This window comes from Macaca thibetana, chromosome 1 (assembly GCF_024542745.1).
Source record: "Macaca thibetana thibetana isolate TM-01 chromosome 1, ASM2454274v1, whole genome shotgun sequence".
Classification (NCBI taxonomy): Eukaryota; Metazoa; Chordata; class Mammalia; order Primates; family Cercopithecidae; genus Macaca; species Macaca thibetana.
The window spans coordinates 204,440,557-204,452,692 of record NC_065578.1 but is presented as its reverse complement, the minus strand read 5'-3'; the positions used below and the strand labels follow the sequence as shown (position 1 = coordinate 204,452,692).

Genomic DNA, 12,136 nt, shown 5'->3' with positions numbered 1-12,136 from the left:
GATGGAGAGCCCAGTACTCCTTGTCCTCCTCATGCTCTGAGCACTTGGTACTGGCCCCGACATTTGGGCTCCTGGGACTCCATGACAGATTATGACACCACTCTGGCCCCCAGCTCCCTGGCAAACACAAACCCAATTGTGATAGGAGGCTCCTCTCAAGGTACTGCCATCCATCACCTCAATTAACTCCTCAAGAAGACAATCACAGCTATTGCTCTGTTGAGCACCTCCTAGAAGCCAGGGACCAAGGCACTTTACAAGCATTACATTCGTCCTCTCAGCAACTTCACATAGCAGGTAACAGCATCTGTTTCACAGATGAGGAAATGAAATGAGGCATTAAGGGATTTACTCAAAAATCACTGAGAGCACAGTGACAGAGCTGGCGTCAAACCAGAGATCACCTGACTTGAAAGCTCTCTTCCACGCCCTGTGTGCAATACGCTTCCACACTTTCATTCTGAAATAAAGAACAGCATCTAGGAAATTGACCTAACCCTGGAGAAACTGCTTTCCCCTCCAATAAGAAGGAATAGCACTCTGGTGTTCAGGGATCTACAGAGGCATATGCACAAAACCTCAATTTATTTGGAGTAATCATATTGCTCTAAATTACTCAAAAAGAACTCATATTTTGGGCCCGAGAATAACATCACCAAAATCATTTCATCAAGTATGGATAGCGAATGGCCCACAGCAGTAGGCAGATATGATAGAAAGTAAAAGGACTTCTCTCCTCTACCAGGAGCACATCCCCGTGCAGACGGTGGAAGAGCTATGACCAGGTATCCTGATATGTCCACCTTCCTGCCATTTCTTTATCACCTGACAGTGTTTACAAAAACCAAATTTAAAAACAAAAATTCACTTGCTTAGTAAAAATTTTCATCAGTATGTAAGCTTTTGGTAAATGTTTGGTATCTCTGATACCTGATATCCTTTTCATTAGAAACTGCCTAGAGGAGAAAGAACTGATTGTTTTTGTTATAATAAAATGGTGATGGCTTTTCTAATGGGGAGGTAACCAGATACAAATAGAGAGAAGTACAGCTTAGAGTGGAAAAATGCTCAGCCATTATGGCTTTTTTTTAGTTCAGCTTCAATGTATAGTAATTTTATGTTTGTTAATTACTGCTCACCTTGCTGGAGAAAGTATTTCAAAAGAGAGTAGTTAAATTTGCTTGCCAATTAAGGCCTCAAGAGAAAATTATTTTTATCTTAAGATGATCTAATAAAGTTTAGATAAAATTAGAATTGGCTAGGGGCAATCTGATGAGGAGGATGTGCGTGGTCTCACACTATCTCCCCACTCACTGCTCATTAGTGTCAAAGAAAAAAATAGTAACTATACAGTGGAGAAATAGGACAATTCCTTGATCAGGTAATCAAAATTAATATCACTAAACATCACATGCCTCCAGATGAGCTACTCGAGAAGGACGCGTCACCACTTATGGAGTATTCCAGCTGAATCTGGTCACGAGGGAACATCAGAAAAACTCCAAAAGAGAAATGTTCTATTAAATTGGAACTACATTCTTTACAAATGTCAGTGTCCCAGAAGACAAAGAATGACTGTGGAAAGGTTCCAGATTAACAGAGGTTATGGAGATGTGACAACTAAGTGTAACATCTGACAATAGACTGGACGTTGAACTGGAGGAAAAGAAATATTACAAAGAATATTAAGTCAACTGATGAAAATAAAACACTAATGACAGATTAAAGTATTTTTTCAATGTAAGATTTACAGAGGTTGGTAACTGTATTGATTATGTAAAAGCATATCCTTATTTTTAGGAAAAATATACTGAACATTTAGGAGTAAAGTACCTTGATGATTGCAACATATTCTCAAATAGTCGCCCCCTTCCAGCTTATGTATTTATACACACACACACACACACACACACACACACACACACACACAGAGAGAGAGAGAGAGAGAGAATAAGCAAACAAGGCAAATGATAAACATAGGTGACTCTGGATAATGAGAGTATACAGGTGTTCTTGCACTATTCTTACTCTTACAACTTTCTCTAAGAGTAAAATTTTATCCAAATGAACTTAAAAAAATTATCAGTACAAAAAAAGAAAACACACATATATGTACTTTCTCAGTACCAGATTCAAGAAAACAACCAACTCACCCCGTATGAACTTCCTCCTAATGGAGTGTGGTTTTACACTGATATGCATGGGAGGCGAGAGAGAAGGAAGTGCTGGAAATGGGACAAAGTGAGTGAGGAAAAGGGAAAACGGCAACAGTTGACACAAACTCAACCCCAGTCCAGCTTAAGGGACATGCGACTTAAGAAGCATGCAACTTTTCTGTATTTCTTGAGAGTAGGCTGCAAGAAGAAAGACATGAAGGTGTCATAACCCAGGGCAAAAGCCTGCTTAGCGTCTAAATCCACAGAATCTCACCAACAATCAGAAATAATAAAGTCTCAGTCTCTGCTCAATAGAAATTATGAAGATTTGCCATGACGTATCTTGCAAAATGAACTGCAGAGTCAACCTCATACTGAATTTTCACTTCATTTTCCTAAGCTGACTCACTGTAGGAATGTCCTTACTGACAATTTAAAAACTGATTTTCTGTTTGCATCAGATAGCTTTTAATTTCCCTGGCTGATCCTGCATTATGGACTTGTAATACATGAGGTAGAGAAACAGAAGCTGAGGGAGAACAAAGAATAAAATGCCACATTTGCTAACGGCAATGACGGAAATTCTAGCAATGCTGAGGCGCTTGTCAATCTTTCAAGAATAGATCCTGACTAGAACTTGGTTTTTCTGCATTCTTTCTAAAGCCAAGTGGCCTGAAACACTATGGAACACTTCCAGATCAAGAGTCTAAAAAAACAAAAACAAACACAAAATACTTTTCCCTAGACAGGAGTCCTCTCACCTTCAAAGGAAGTTTCTAAGATTTTCCAAAGCAGAGTCTATTTCAGAATCAAAAGTAGATCCTGCTCTCAAAAACAATATACTTTAAAGCCTTATTTTAATCAAAACAGGAAAATACAAGGCTCAAACTATGTTGATTTTCCCTGGATGTTCTGATTTTAGCTTACTCTTCCTTTCACAGATCTTTGTAAAAGATGACACTGTTCGCCTGGAAAACAGGGCTCTGAGTAGATGTCCTTTGCTCTTTAAAACATTATAATCTATTGTCTCCATTTTGTGTGAGTAGGAGATATGTTGGAAATCAATAAAATGGTACATCTTACATTGCATCAAATTTTAATAAAGCATTTAGGGTAGCTGTCAAAAAGGCCATTATGAAAAAGGCCAGCATTATCTTATCAGCCTTTATCATTAGAAAACAGAAAAAAACAATCCTAATTCCAGTCGCACCAGAAAATAGGAAGGCCCTATGAATAACCTCACCAATAAAAATTTTAAAGAAATAAATGGAGAAAGAGAAACATATTTTTGGCTGTGGAGAATTAAGATTATCTGAAAAATTAAGATACCCGTTATGTCAAAATAGCTATAGTTCCGATCACTCCATATGACACTTTTTTTTTGATGGATAATAAAGTCTTGATTCTATAGTTCGCTCCAGCTCTACCACTTATGCAATCAGTGTGTCCCTGGGCAAGTAACTTTCCATTCTATGCCTCAGTTTCCTCATCTGTAAAATAGGAATATAATGATAGTGTTCTGAGGATTAAATGAGTTCACGCCTGGCACGTAGTTTGCACTCAATAATAGCTTACTACTACTAGTGCCACCATTATTACAGTTTCTGAACAAGGCCATTTTTTGAAGAAGAAAAATAAAAACGATTACCATGGTAATTAAAATACTATGGTACTGATGCAAGGATCAAACAGATCAATGGAAGAGAACAGATAACTCTGAAACACTACACATAAACACGCACACATAAATAGCTTTAATATAATTAAGCATAAAAACTAATTAGAAACGGGTTAACAGTTTTAGTAAACTGGCTAAATATCTGGAAGAAAATCAGTTGAGAATCTCATAGCATATTACACTCAAGATAAATCCAAATGGATTGAAAACATAAATGTTTTAAAAAAGCATGCAGAAAAAGAAATATATAGGTAAAATTTTATATAAATTTGGAATAGGGATAGACTTTTCTCTATGTTGAAGGGAAAACAATCACCAAAGTGAAGTGCTAACCTGAGAAAAATAGAATCAATAATATAAAAAGGCTACCTGCTTTATAAAAGATCTATTTAAGCCCAAAGAAAATAAATGGGAAGAGCAATGGATGAACAATTTAAATTAAGGAAAACTTAATGAACAACTGAAAAACATTTAACCCCATTAGTAATTGAAAAATGCAAATCAAAACAAAGAGGTGTGTTGAAAATAAGCAGAGTGCTCAGGACTGGCAAAGTGCAGCAAGACAAGCACACTCACACCCTGACAGTGGGACACAAAGTCAACGCCGCACCATCAAGACCTTGAAGGTTCACACCCCACCAGCTCAGACTTCACCTTTTAGACCCTCCCCAGGGAAACAATCATGGTTAGAGAAAAGGACTCACGTATAAAGGGTGCTTTGTTGCAAGTTTACTTACAATGGTGATACAGAGCCTGAATGCCCAACACTGAGGGAGTAATTGTTAAATCAAAGATGAAAACTCATATCATGAAATAGGATGAAAACACTAAAATCTCCCAGCTTTGAAGATTAGCGTGTTGTGAGACCATTCCCATGGCCCTCAATCACATTAAGGGAAACACACCAAGCCTATGAAACTATATATAACATTTTCCCTGATGTTGAATGACTGAATAAATAAACCAGGTATACAAAAGGGGCAGAAACAAAATAAGCTAATATTGGCTAACTTAGTGATAAGATTATGAGTTATTCACATTGTATTTTTATTTTTATTTTACATTTTTTATAATTTTTTTTAACCGTGAATATCTAGAACTTGAAAACTCAGGAAAATAACAAATGGTGACAAATAAGGAAAGAATTAACTCATGGAATGAAAAAAAAATTAACAGTCAACCCTACTAAAGGCTTTCCAAAAACCAAAAACCAGTCTAGAACGCTTTCCACACACACTCTATTTTTCTTTATGTCTCACGAGCGACCATGATGCTCAGGCTCCATTCCTGTCTAAAGAAACGTAACCAGGCTGGGCGCAGTGGCTCACACCTGCAATCCCAGCACTTTGGGAGGCCAAGGCCGGTGAATCACAAGGGCAGGAGTTCGAGACCAGCCTGGCCAAGATGGTGAAACCCTGTCTCTACTAAAAATACAAAAATTAGCTGGGCACAGTGGCAGATGCCTGTAATCCCAGCTACTCGGGAGGCTGAGGCACAAGAATCGCTTGAACCCGGGATGTGGAGGTCGCAGTGAGCTGAGATGGCGCCACTGCACCCTAGCCTGGGCAACAGAGCAAGACTGTCTCAAAAAAAAAAAAAAAAAAAGAGACAAGAAAAGAAAAGAAAAAGAAAAAAGAAACACAACCAGAGCAGCTTTGCAAGGTGGACCTGGGTTGTGCCTAGGCCTCCCGAGCCTATCCCTCACCTGGAGCTGCTCTTCAGCTCCCGGTTTTTTTTGTGTGTGTTTTTTTTTTTTGAGGTGGAGTCTTATTCTGTCACCCAGGCTGGAATGCAATGGCGCCATCTTAGCTCACTGCAACCTCTGCCTCCGGGGTTCAAGCGATTCTCCTGCCTCAGCCTCCTGAGTAGCTGGGACTACAGGCGTGTACCACCATACCCAGCTGATTTTTGTTTTTGTTTTTGTTTTTAGTAGATACTGGGTTTCACCATATTGGCCAGGCTGGTCTCAAACTCCTGGCCTGAAGTGATCTGCTCGCCTCAGACTCCCAAAGAGCTGGGATTACAGGCATGAGCCGCTGCAACCAGTCCTAGCCACATCCTTACTTCCCCATCTGCAAACAGGCATAGCCCTGCTTGATCTAATTAGAGAAGTACTGTTTTCTTATTTTTTGTAGTATTAAAACACACACACACACACACACACACACACACACCCCTCAAACTATCTTTCACTCATACATAGTGATACTTCTTACACACAATGGATATCTTATTGGAATTTGTGTTTTCATAGATCCCAGCACTATGAACACTGTGTCCCTTTATAAAGGGTTTCTAACATTTCCAGTTTACTTGGTTGTTTTCATTGCCAGTGTCAAAAATGGTCAGTTTATACTCCCCAGTTTTGTTGCCTAATTATTTTAACTGATATTCTTTTCATTTTTTTCTTTAGTATAAAGATAAAACACTAATTCCTATTCCTTTCTTCATTCCCATAAAATATATAAGATGGGAGAAAAATTTCTGCTCCAGAAAAGAAATCCATGACCCTGACTGGGTAAGAATCCTGTATTAGTCCATTTTCACACTGCTATAACTACCTGAGACTGGATAATTTATAAACAAAAGAGGTGTAATTGACTCACAGTTCCGCATGGTTGGGGAGGCCTCAGGAAACTTACAATCATGGTGGAAGGCGGAGGGAAAGCAAGGATATTCTTCACACGGCAGCAGGAGAGAGAGGGAGTGCGGGGGAAACCACCACTTTTAAAACCACTGGATCTCATGAGAACTCCCTCACTAGCAGGAGAACAGCACAGGGGAAATCCCCACCATGATCTAATCACCTCCTACCAGGTCCCTCCTTTCACATATGGGAATTACAATTCAAGATGAGATTTGGGTGGGGATACAGAGCAAAACCATATCAAATCCCCTGCCAGGAACTTTTTCTACATGGAATGTACACGTCTGCATTTGGCAATCAGAATATTAAAAGTTGGGAGAAGTCTGTATTTATTTTTTAATTAAAAAACAGATTCATGCTCTGATCTGGTCAGCATATGATCTCTTATATAATCTTGCAGCTAGACACTAAACACCTGTGCAAACGCTTCTCCCAGGATTTGGTCTACTCTGCCTGAGCAGGGTAAGTAAAAAATTCTTTGTATTGACCCAGTCAGCTCCTAAAAGCAGAATGTTCACTTGGAATTTCATTTGAAGTATTTCACTTGCCTTTTGAACATTTAAGTAGAGAGGAATGTATGTGACAGGAAAACAACTAAAAAGAAAAGTATCATGTTCTCTGCTCCCGCACAACACAGCAGCCACAAGAGTCACCAGCACAGGAACTGAGGGAAAGTTCCAAGAGGAAGGAATTAGGAAAGAAGGAGGTGGGAGGAGGAAACAGGGTATAGGAAGAAAAGGAGAACTTGGTGGATTCCAAGAAACACAACCCCCTGCTGAAACAGACCATAAGATACCACCAGCCCTCTGAGATTACAGGATATCCTCAGAGGCTATAGCTAAAATCTTCAGCAGCCTTTGGGCAATCACCATTACATACTTCAGCCGAGCTCTGAATGTCAAGGAGCAGAGAGGCAAAGAACTGGGAAGATAGTGTGCTCACCAAAAAATATGGCAAGTGCCAAGGGCCTCAGGCTGGCATGTGTGGGAAGTCTGAGTGAACCCGTGTGGCTGAAGAATGGCAAGATGAGGTCAGAGGTTAGTAAGGCCAGATACCACAGGGCTACAGGGTCTTCTAGGCCATTGAAAGGACCTTGGACTTTATTCTTGGTGCCACAGAAACCTCTGGATGGTTTATAATTGGTTTTTGAGACAGGTCTGTATCATTTAATTTTCACAAATCAAAGTATTAAGTCTATAATAGATTAAATGACACTCACATTCCTTAACATGGTCCACAGAGCCCTGCATCTCATGGCCCCCACCTCACCAAACTTACCTTCTTCACCTGCTCCTGCTCCAGGGCTCTGAGGTCTTAATGCATCTGTTCCTGCCATTCAGAATATTCTCCCTAGAGCTCCCCACCCTGACACATATGAATACCCCGACACTCTCTCTCTCTCCAGTGCCCTCTCACCTGTTCCTTTCTGTTTAAATGTCATCTTCTCAGAACTCTTTTCTGGTTCCTTGGTCTAAAGTCAGTTCTTCCTGTCCCTCCCCACAGCACCCTGTTCTTTCCTTCACAGCATTAATGACAATGACAAGTATAAATTTACTGAGTGTCTGCCTTTTACACTAGACAGTTTTGAGAGAGTAGAAAACATGTCTGTTTTGTTCATGACTGTATATGGAGTACTTGATAAATATCTGATAAATAGATACATAAAACAATACATAATAAAACAAAAGTTGGTTATTTGAAAATATCATCTAAATTGACAAACTTTTAGACTGACCAAGAAAAAAATAGAAGATTTAAATAACTAAAATAAAGAATGAAAGAAGTGACAATACCACCAATCTTACAAAGTAAAAAGCATGGGTGAATCTATGAACAACTGTATGTCAACAACTTAGATACTTCAGATGAAATGGACAAATTACTAAAAGGTACAAATTACCACAACAGATTCAACAAAAAATACAAAATCAACAGACCTATAAGAAGAGATTGAATTGGTAATTTAAAAGCTTCTCACCAAGAAAAACCTAGCCCACATGGCTTCTCTAGTGAATTCTATCAATCATTCAAAGAAAAATCAATACCAATCATCCACAAACTCTTCCAAAAATTAGAAGAGAAGGAAACACTTCCTAACTCCATGAGACTAGTACAAACCTGATACCAAAACTAACCAACAATATCCCAAGAAAAGAAAGCTACAGACCACAACTTTTGTGAATAAAGATGCAGAAATCCTCAACAAAATATGCCTGAGTAAACTCTATACAAATAAGACACAGTTAACATCATACATAATGGTGAAAGACTAAATACTTTCTAAGATTAGGAGTAAGACAAGGATGTCTACTCTCACTTTTATTCAGTGTTGGACTGGAGGTTCTAGCCAGGGTAATTAGGCAAGCGAATGAAATAAAAGGCATTCCAAGTAGAAAGAAAGAAGCCGTAAGATGTCAATAGTGTTTTCCTTTTTTGAAAAAGGTAATATAATAATATAATGTGTTAACTGCTTACAGTACTTGGCAGGCATTCAATAACAACTGGCTATTATGTTCATATAATGACATTTTCTCTTCCTAAATGTTTGTTGTGCTATGAAACCAGGTTAAGATATGACTGTGAGAAGACAGAGGAAAGACCTGTCTTTGGGAATTGGTACCTGGGCATTAAGAGCCTTTCCAAAATAAAATATTTATATGTACTGCACTTATAGGAATTTACTTGTAGCTCAGAGTGATAGCAAATTATGTTGTTTATCCTTATTAAGACTCAATCACCTGATGACTTTGCAACTGTAAAATGCAAAACCGGGACCTTTAAGAGCAAAAGGCATTCTGTTTCCATGGCCAGCAACTCCCACAATGCACTAGGAGCAGATGGGTTCAAAAAGCAGAAACCACGTACTCACATTCCTCAAGACGGGGAGTGCCAACTGCTCAAAAGAAGTCATATCAACCACATACTGCCCAACTCGGCATTCACGTTTTCCAGGTGGAGGCTCTAACCTGAAGGAAAAGACATTGTGTTCTTTGTCGAAAAACTCCTGTATTGATTTCTGGTTTTTAGCTGCTCCACTGAGCCTCTGGCATTCCACATACGCTAAATCATCCTTAAAAATGAAAAACACAAAATGCGGTGGTCTGTTGCCGAGACCAGCTCGGTCGGGGAGACCCTAACCCAGCGGTGCTAGAGGAATTAAACACACACAGAAATATAGAGGTGGGGAGTGGGAAATCAGGGGTCTCACAGCCTTCAGAGCTGAGAGCCTCAAACAGAGATTTACCCACATATTTATTAACAGCAAGTCAGTGATAAGCATTGTTTCTATAGATTATAGATTAACTAAAAGTATTCCTTGTGGGAAATAAAGGGATGGGCTGAAATAAAGGGATGGGCTCTGGCTAGTTATCTGCAGCAGGAGCATGTCCTTAAGACACAGATCGCTCATGCTATTGTTTGGGGTTTAAGAACGCCTTTAAGGGGTTTTCCACTCTGGATGGGTCAGGTGTTCCTTGCCCTCATTCTGGTAAACCCACAACCTTCCAGCGTGGGCGTCATGGCCATCATGAACATATCACAGTGCTGCAGAGATTTTGTTTATGGCCAGTTTTGGGGCCAGGTTATGGCCATATTTGGGGGGGCCTGTTCCCAACAGTCTGCAAAGCTGATCAGGTTTTCTCTGCTTTGAACAGAGCTACCCTACGTGTCCACACCTCCAACAATGGGCCTTGCAGTTACGGCAGGGCTATCTCTTAAGGTCCAAGCAGCTACTACATCAACAGTCTTTGAAAAGTGGCACCAGAAACAGGACTAAGAATTATAAAGTGAGAGGAGTTTATGACTTGGTGAATAAGTTTTAAGTAAAATATCACTTTCTTATACTTTTTTCATGTGATGGCTTCATTCTGTTTTCTGTCTCTGAGAAATCCCTAAAGGCCCAAGATTCTTGAGGATAGATGAGATCACTGGGCTCAACCCTGTGCCCAGAGAGAAACTCAGTCTAAAGGGAAAGCAGATAGGCATCCAAGGACCCAACAGAGTATCTGCTTTCGGTGAATTTAGCTCTTGTTGAAAAGCTCCCAAAGCACAGATGGAAAAGGGAGGTTAGATAATAAAACACCACAGAAATGAAAAATCAGTACCCAACTCTCGATAAAGGCCCCCGGGTTCCGGACAGCGTGACGACATCGAATCCTATTCTTCTCCCTCCCTGTCTGACTTCTTCTGTATAAAATCCATCGACAGGCACACCAGAGGATTTTAAAACCTCACTGGCTTTCTGGATCAATGTTGTTTTTCCAACCCCTAAAATAAAAAAAAAAAAAAAGAAAAAAGGCCCATGAGGAAACATTCCCTTACTAGAGCACACACAGCCCTTGCGGACTCTGAGACAGCAATTACGGTGGGTAGAGAAATGGGCTGTAAGTGGATTTATGAATATGAACTTCAATTTAATTTTGATTGCTCCAGGTGTTAAAAATGATTAATTTCAAGTAGAAACAAGCATAATAAAAACAAGGATGATATCTTGAGGTTTATTTTTAAATTGTGAAACACTGTGAATTTTGTCACATACACAATCCCAGAATCAACTGACTGGTTCCTGATGATATTCTCACGTGCCATTTGCATCCTGTGAAATGGTTTACAGTTTCCATTTTTCTGCCCGGGAAGTAACACTGCTCACACTTGAGTCAGGGGCTGGGAATTTAAGATTTCAGCTTTCAAGAGATTACAAATGGACCTACACTTAACAGTGGGAAAATCAATTTGTTCCTCCTTGGACTTACATTGCTGTAACTCCTGAAAATGTGTCTCTTAAATACCATTAGCATCCCTGTTAATGGTCACTTTCAAACTTTTTCATAACAGCAAGCCTATCAGGTTGGCAACTCCTTCCAACATCATCTTCTCCAGGGTCTGTAAGCATTTCTTCACCTTTATCCCCCACACCTTCCCCAATTTGAACCTATGCACCTCCGCCCCCTTATCCTCCCCACCTTGATCCTTCCTTTCCATCCACCCTGGCCAGCTGACTACTCTGATGAACTCATGGGTTTATAAGCACCAACAGGTGCTACCGAATACAGTAATACTAATCACTGACATTATGGAGCCAGACACTGTTCTAGCACACTTCGGAAGCATTTTCTTGGTTAAGTCCTTGCAACCATGCTCGGAGGCAATTACCATGTTTATGCATATTTTACAGATGAAGAAACTGAGGCACACAGTGGTTAGGTATTTTACCCAAGGCTATACCCCTTATAAGGACCATACCTTTCAACACAGGGCTTTACCTGTTACCATGACTTTTTAAAATATGAGTCTTGTTCCCAATATGGATTTAAGTAAACGGCATCATGACTACCCTACAATGGAAAGAGAAAACTCCCAGCATGTCTGCAAGTGAGCTATTTTGAGATACTACAGAGTTGCAAATCATGCTATTTCTAAGACTACCCACTCTTTTAAGCCTCCTTGACATAAAATATGATCCATTATTCTTATTTAATGTATCTATCTTCACACTTCACATTAAAATAATGGCACCTGGCTTTCTGGAACATGAACAGCAACCCAAGAGGATTCTGGCTACAGTGAGCCACAGTGAGCATGCGGCTGGTAGAACTGTGGAGAACATAAAATGATGAAATTCTAATCCAGCCCTGGCCCTCAGTAACAACTGCTTTA

General features: G+C 39.7%; 1 protein-coding gene across 1 annotated transcript in view; it reads right to left on the bottom strand.

The window, feature by feature from the left end:
- Positions 1-12,136, bottom strand: part of NTPCR (nucleoside-triphosphatase, cancer-related) — an 805,437-nt gene that overhangs the window by 12,929 nt on the left and 780,372 nt on the right. The window contains exons 3-4 of the mRNA XM_050770321.1: positions 10,585-10,747; positions 9,351-9,447 (exon numbers count right to left, since the gene is read on the bottom strand). Of these exons, the coding sequence (XP_050626278.1) occupies positions 9,351-9,447; positions 10,585-10,747 (260 nt within the window). The remainder of the gene's footprint in view (positions 1-9,350; positions 9,448-10,584; positions 10,748-12,136) is intronic.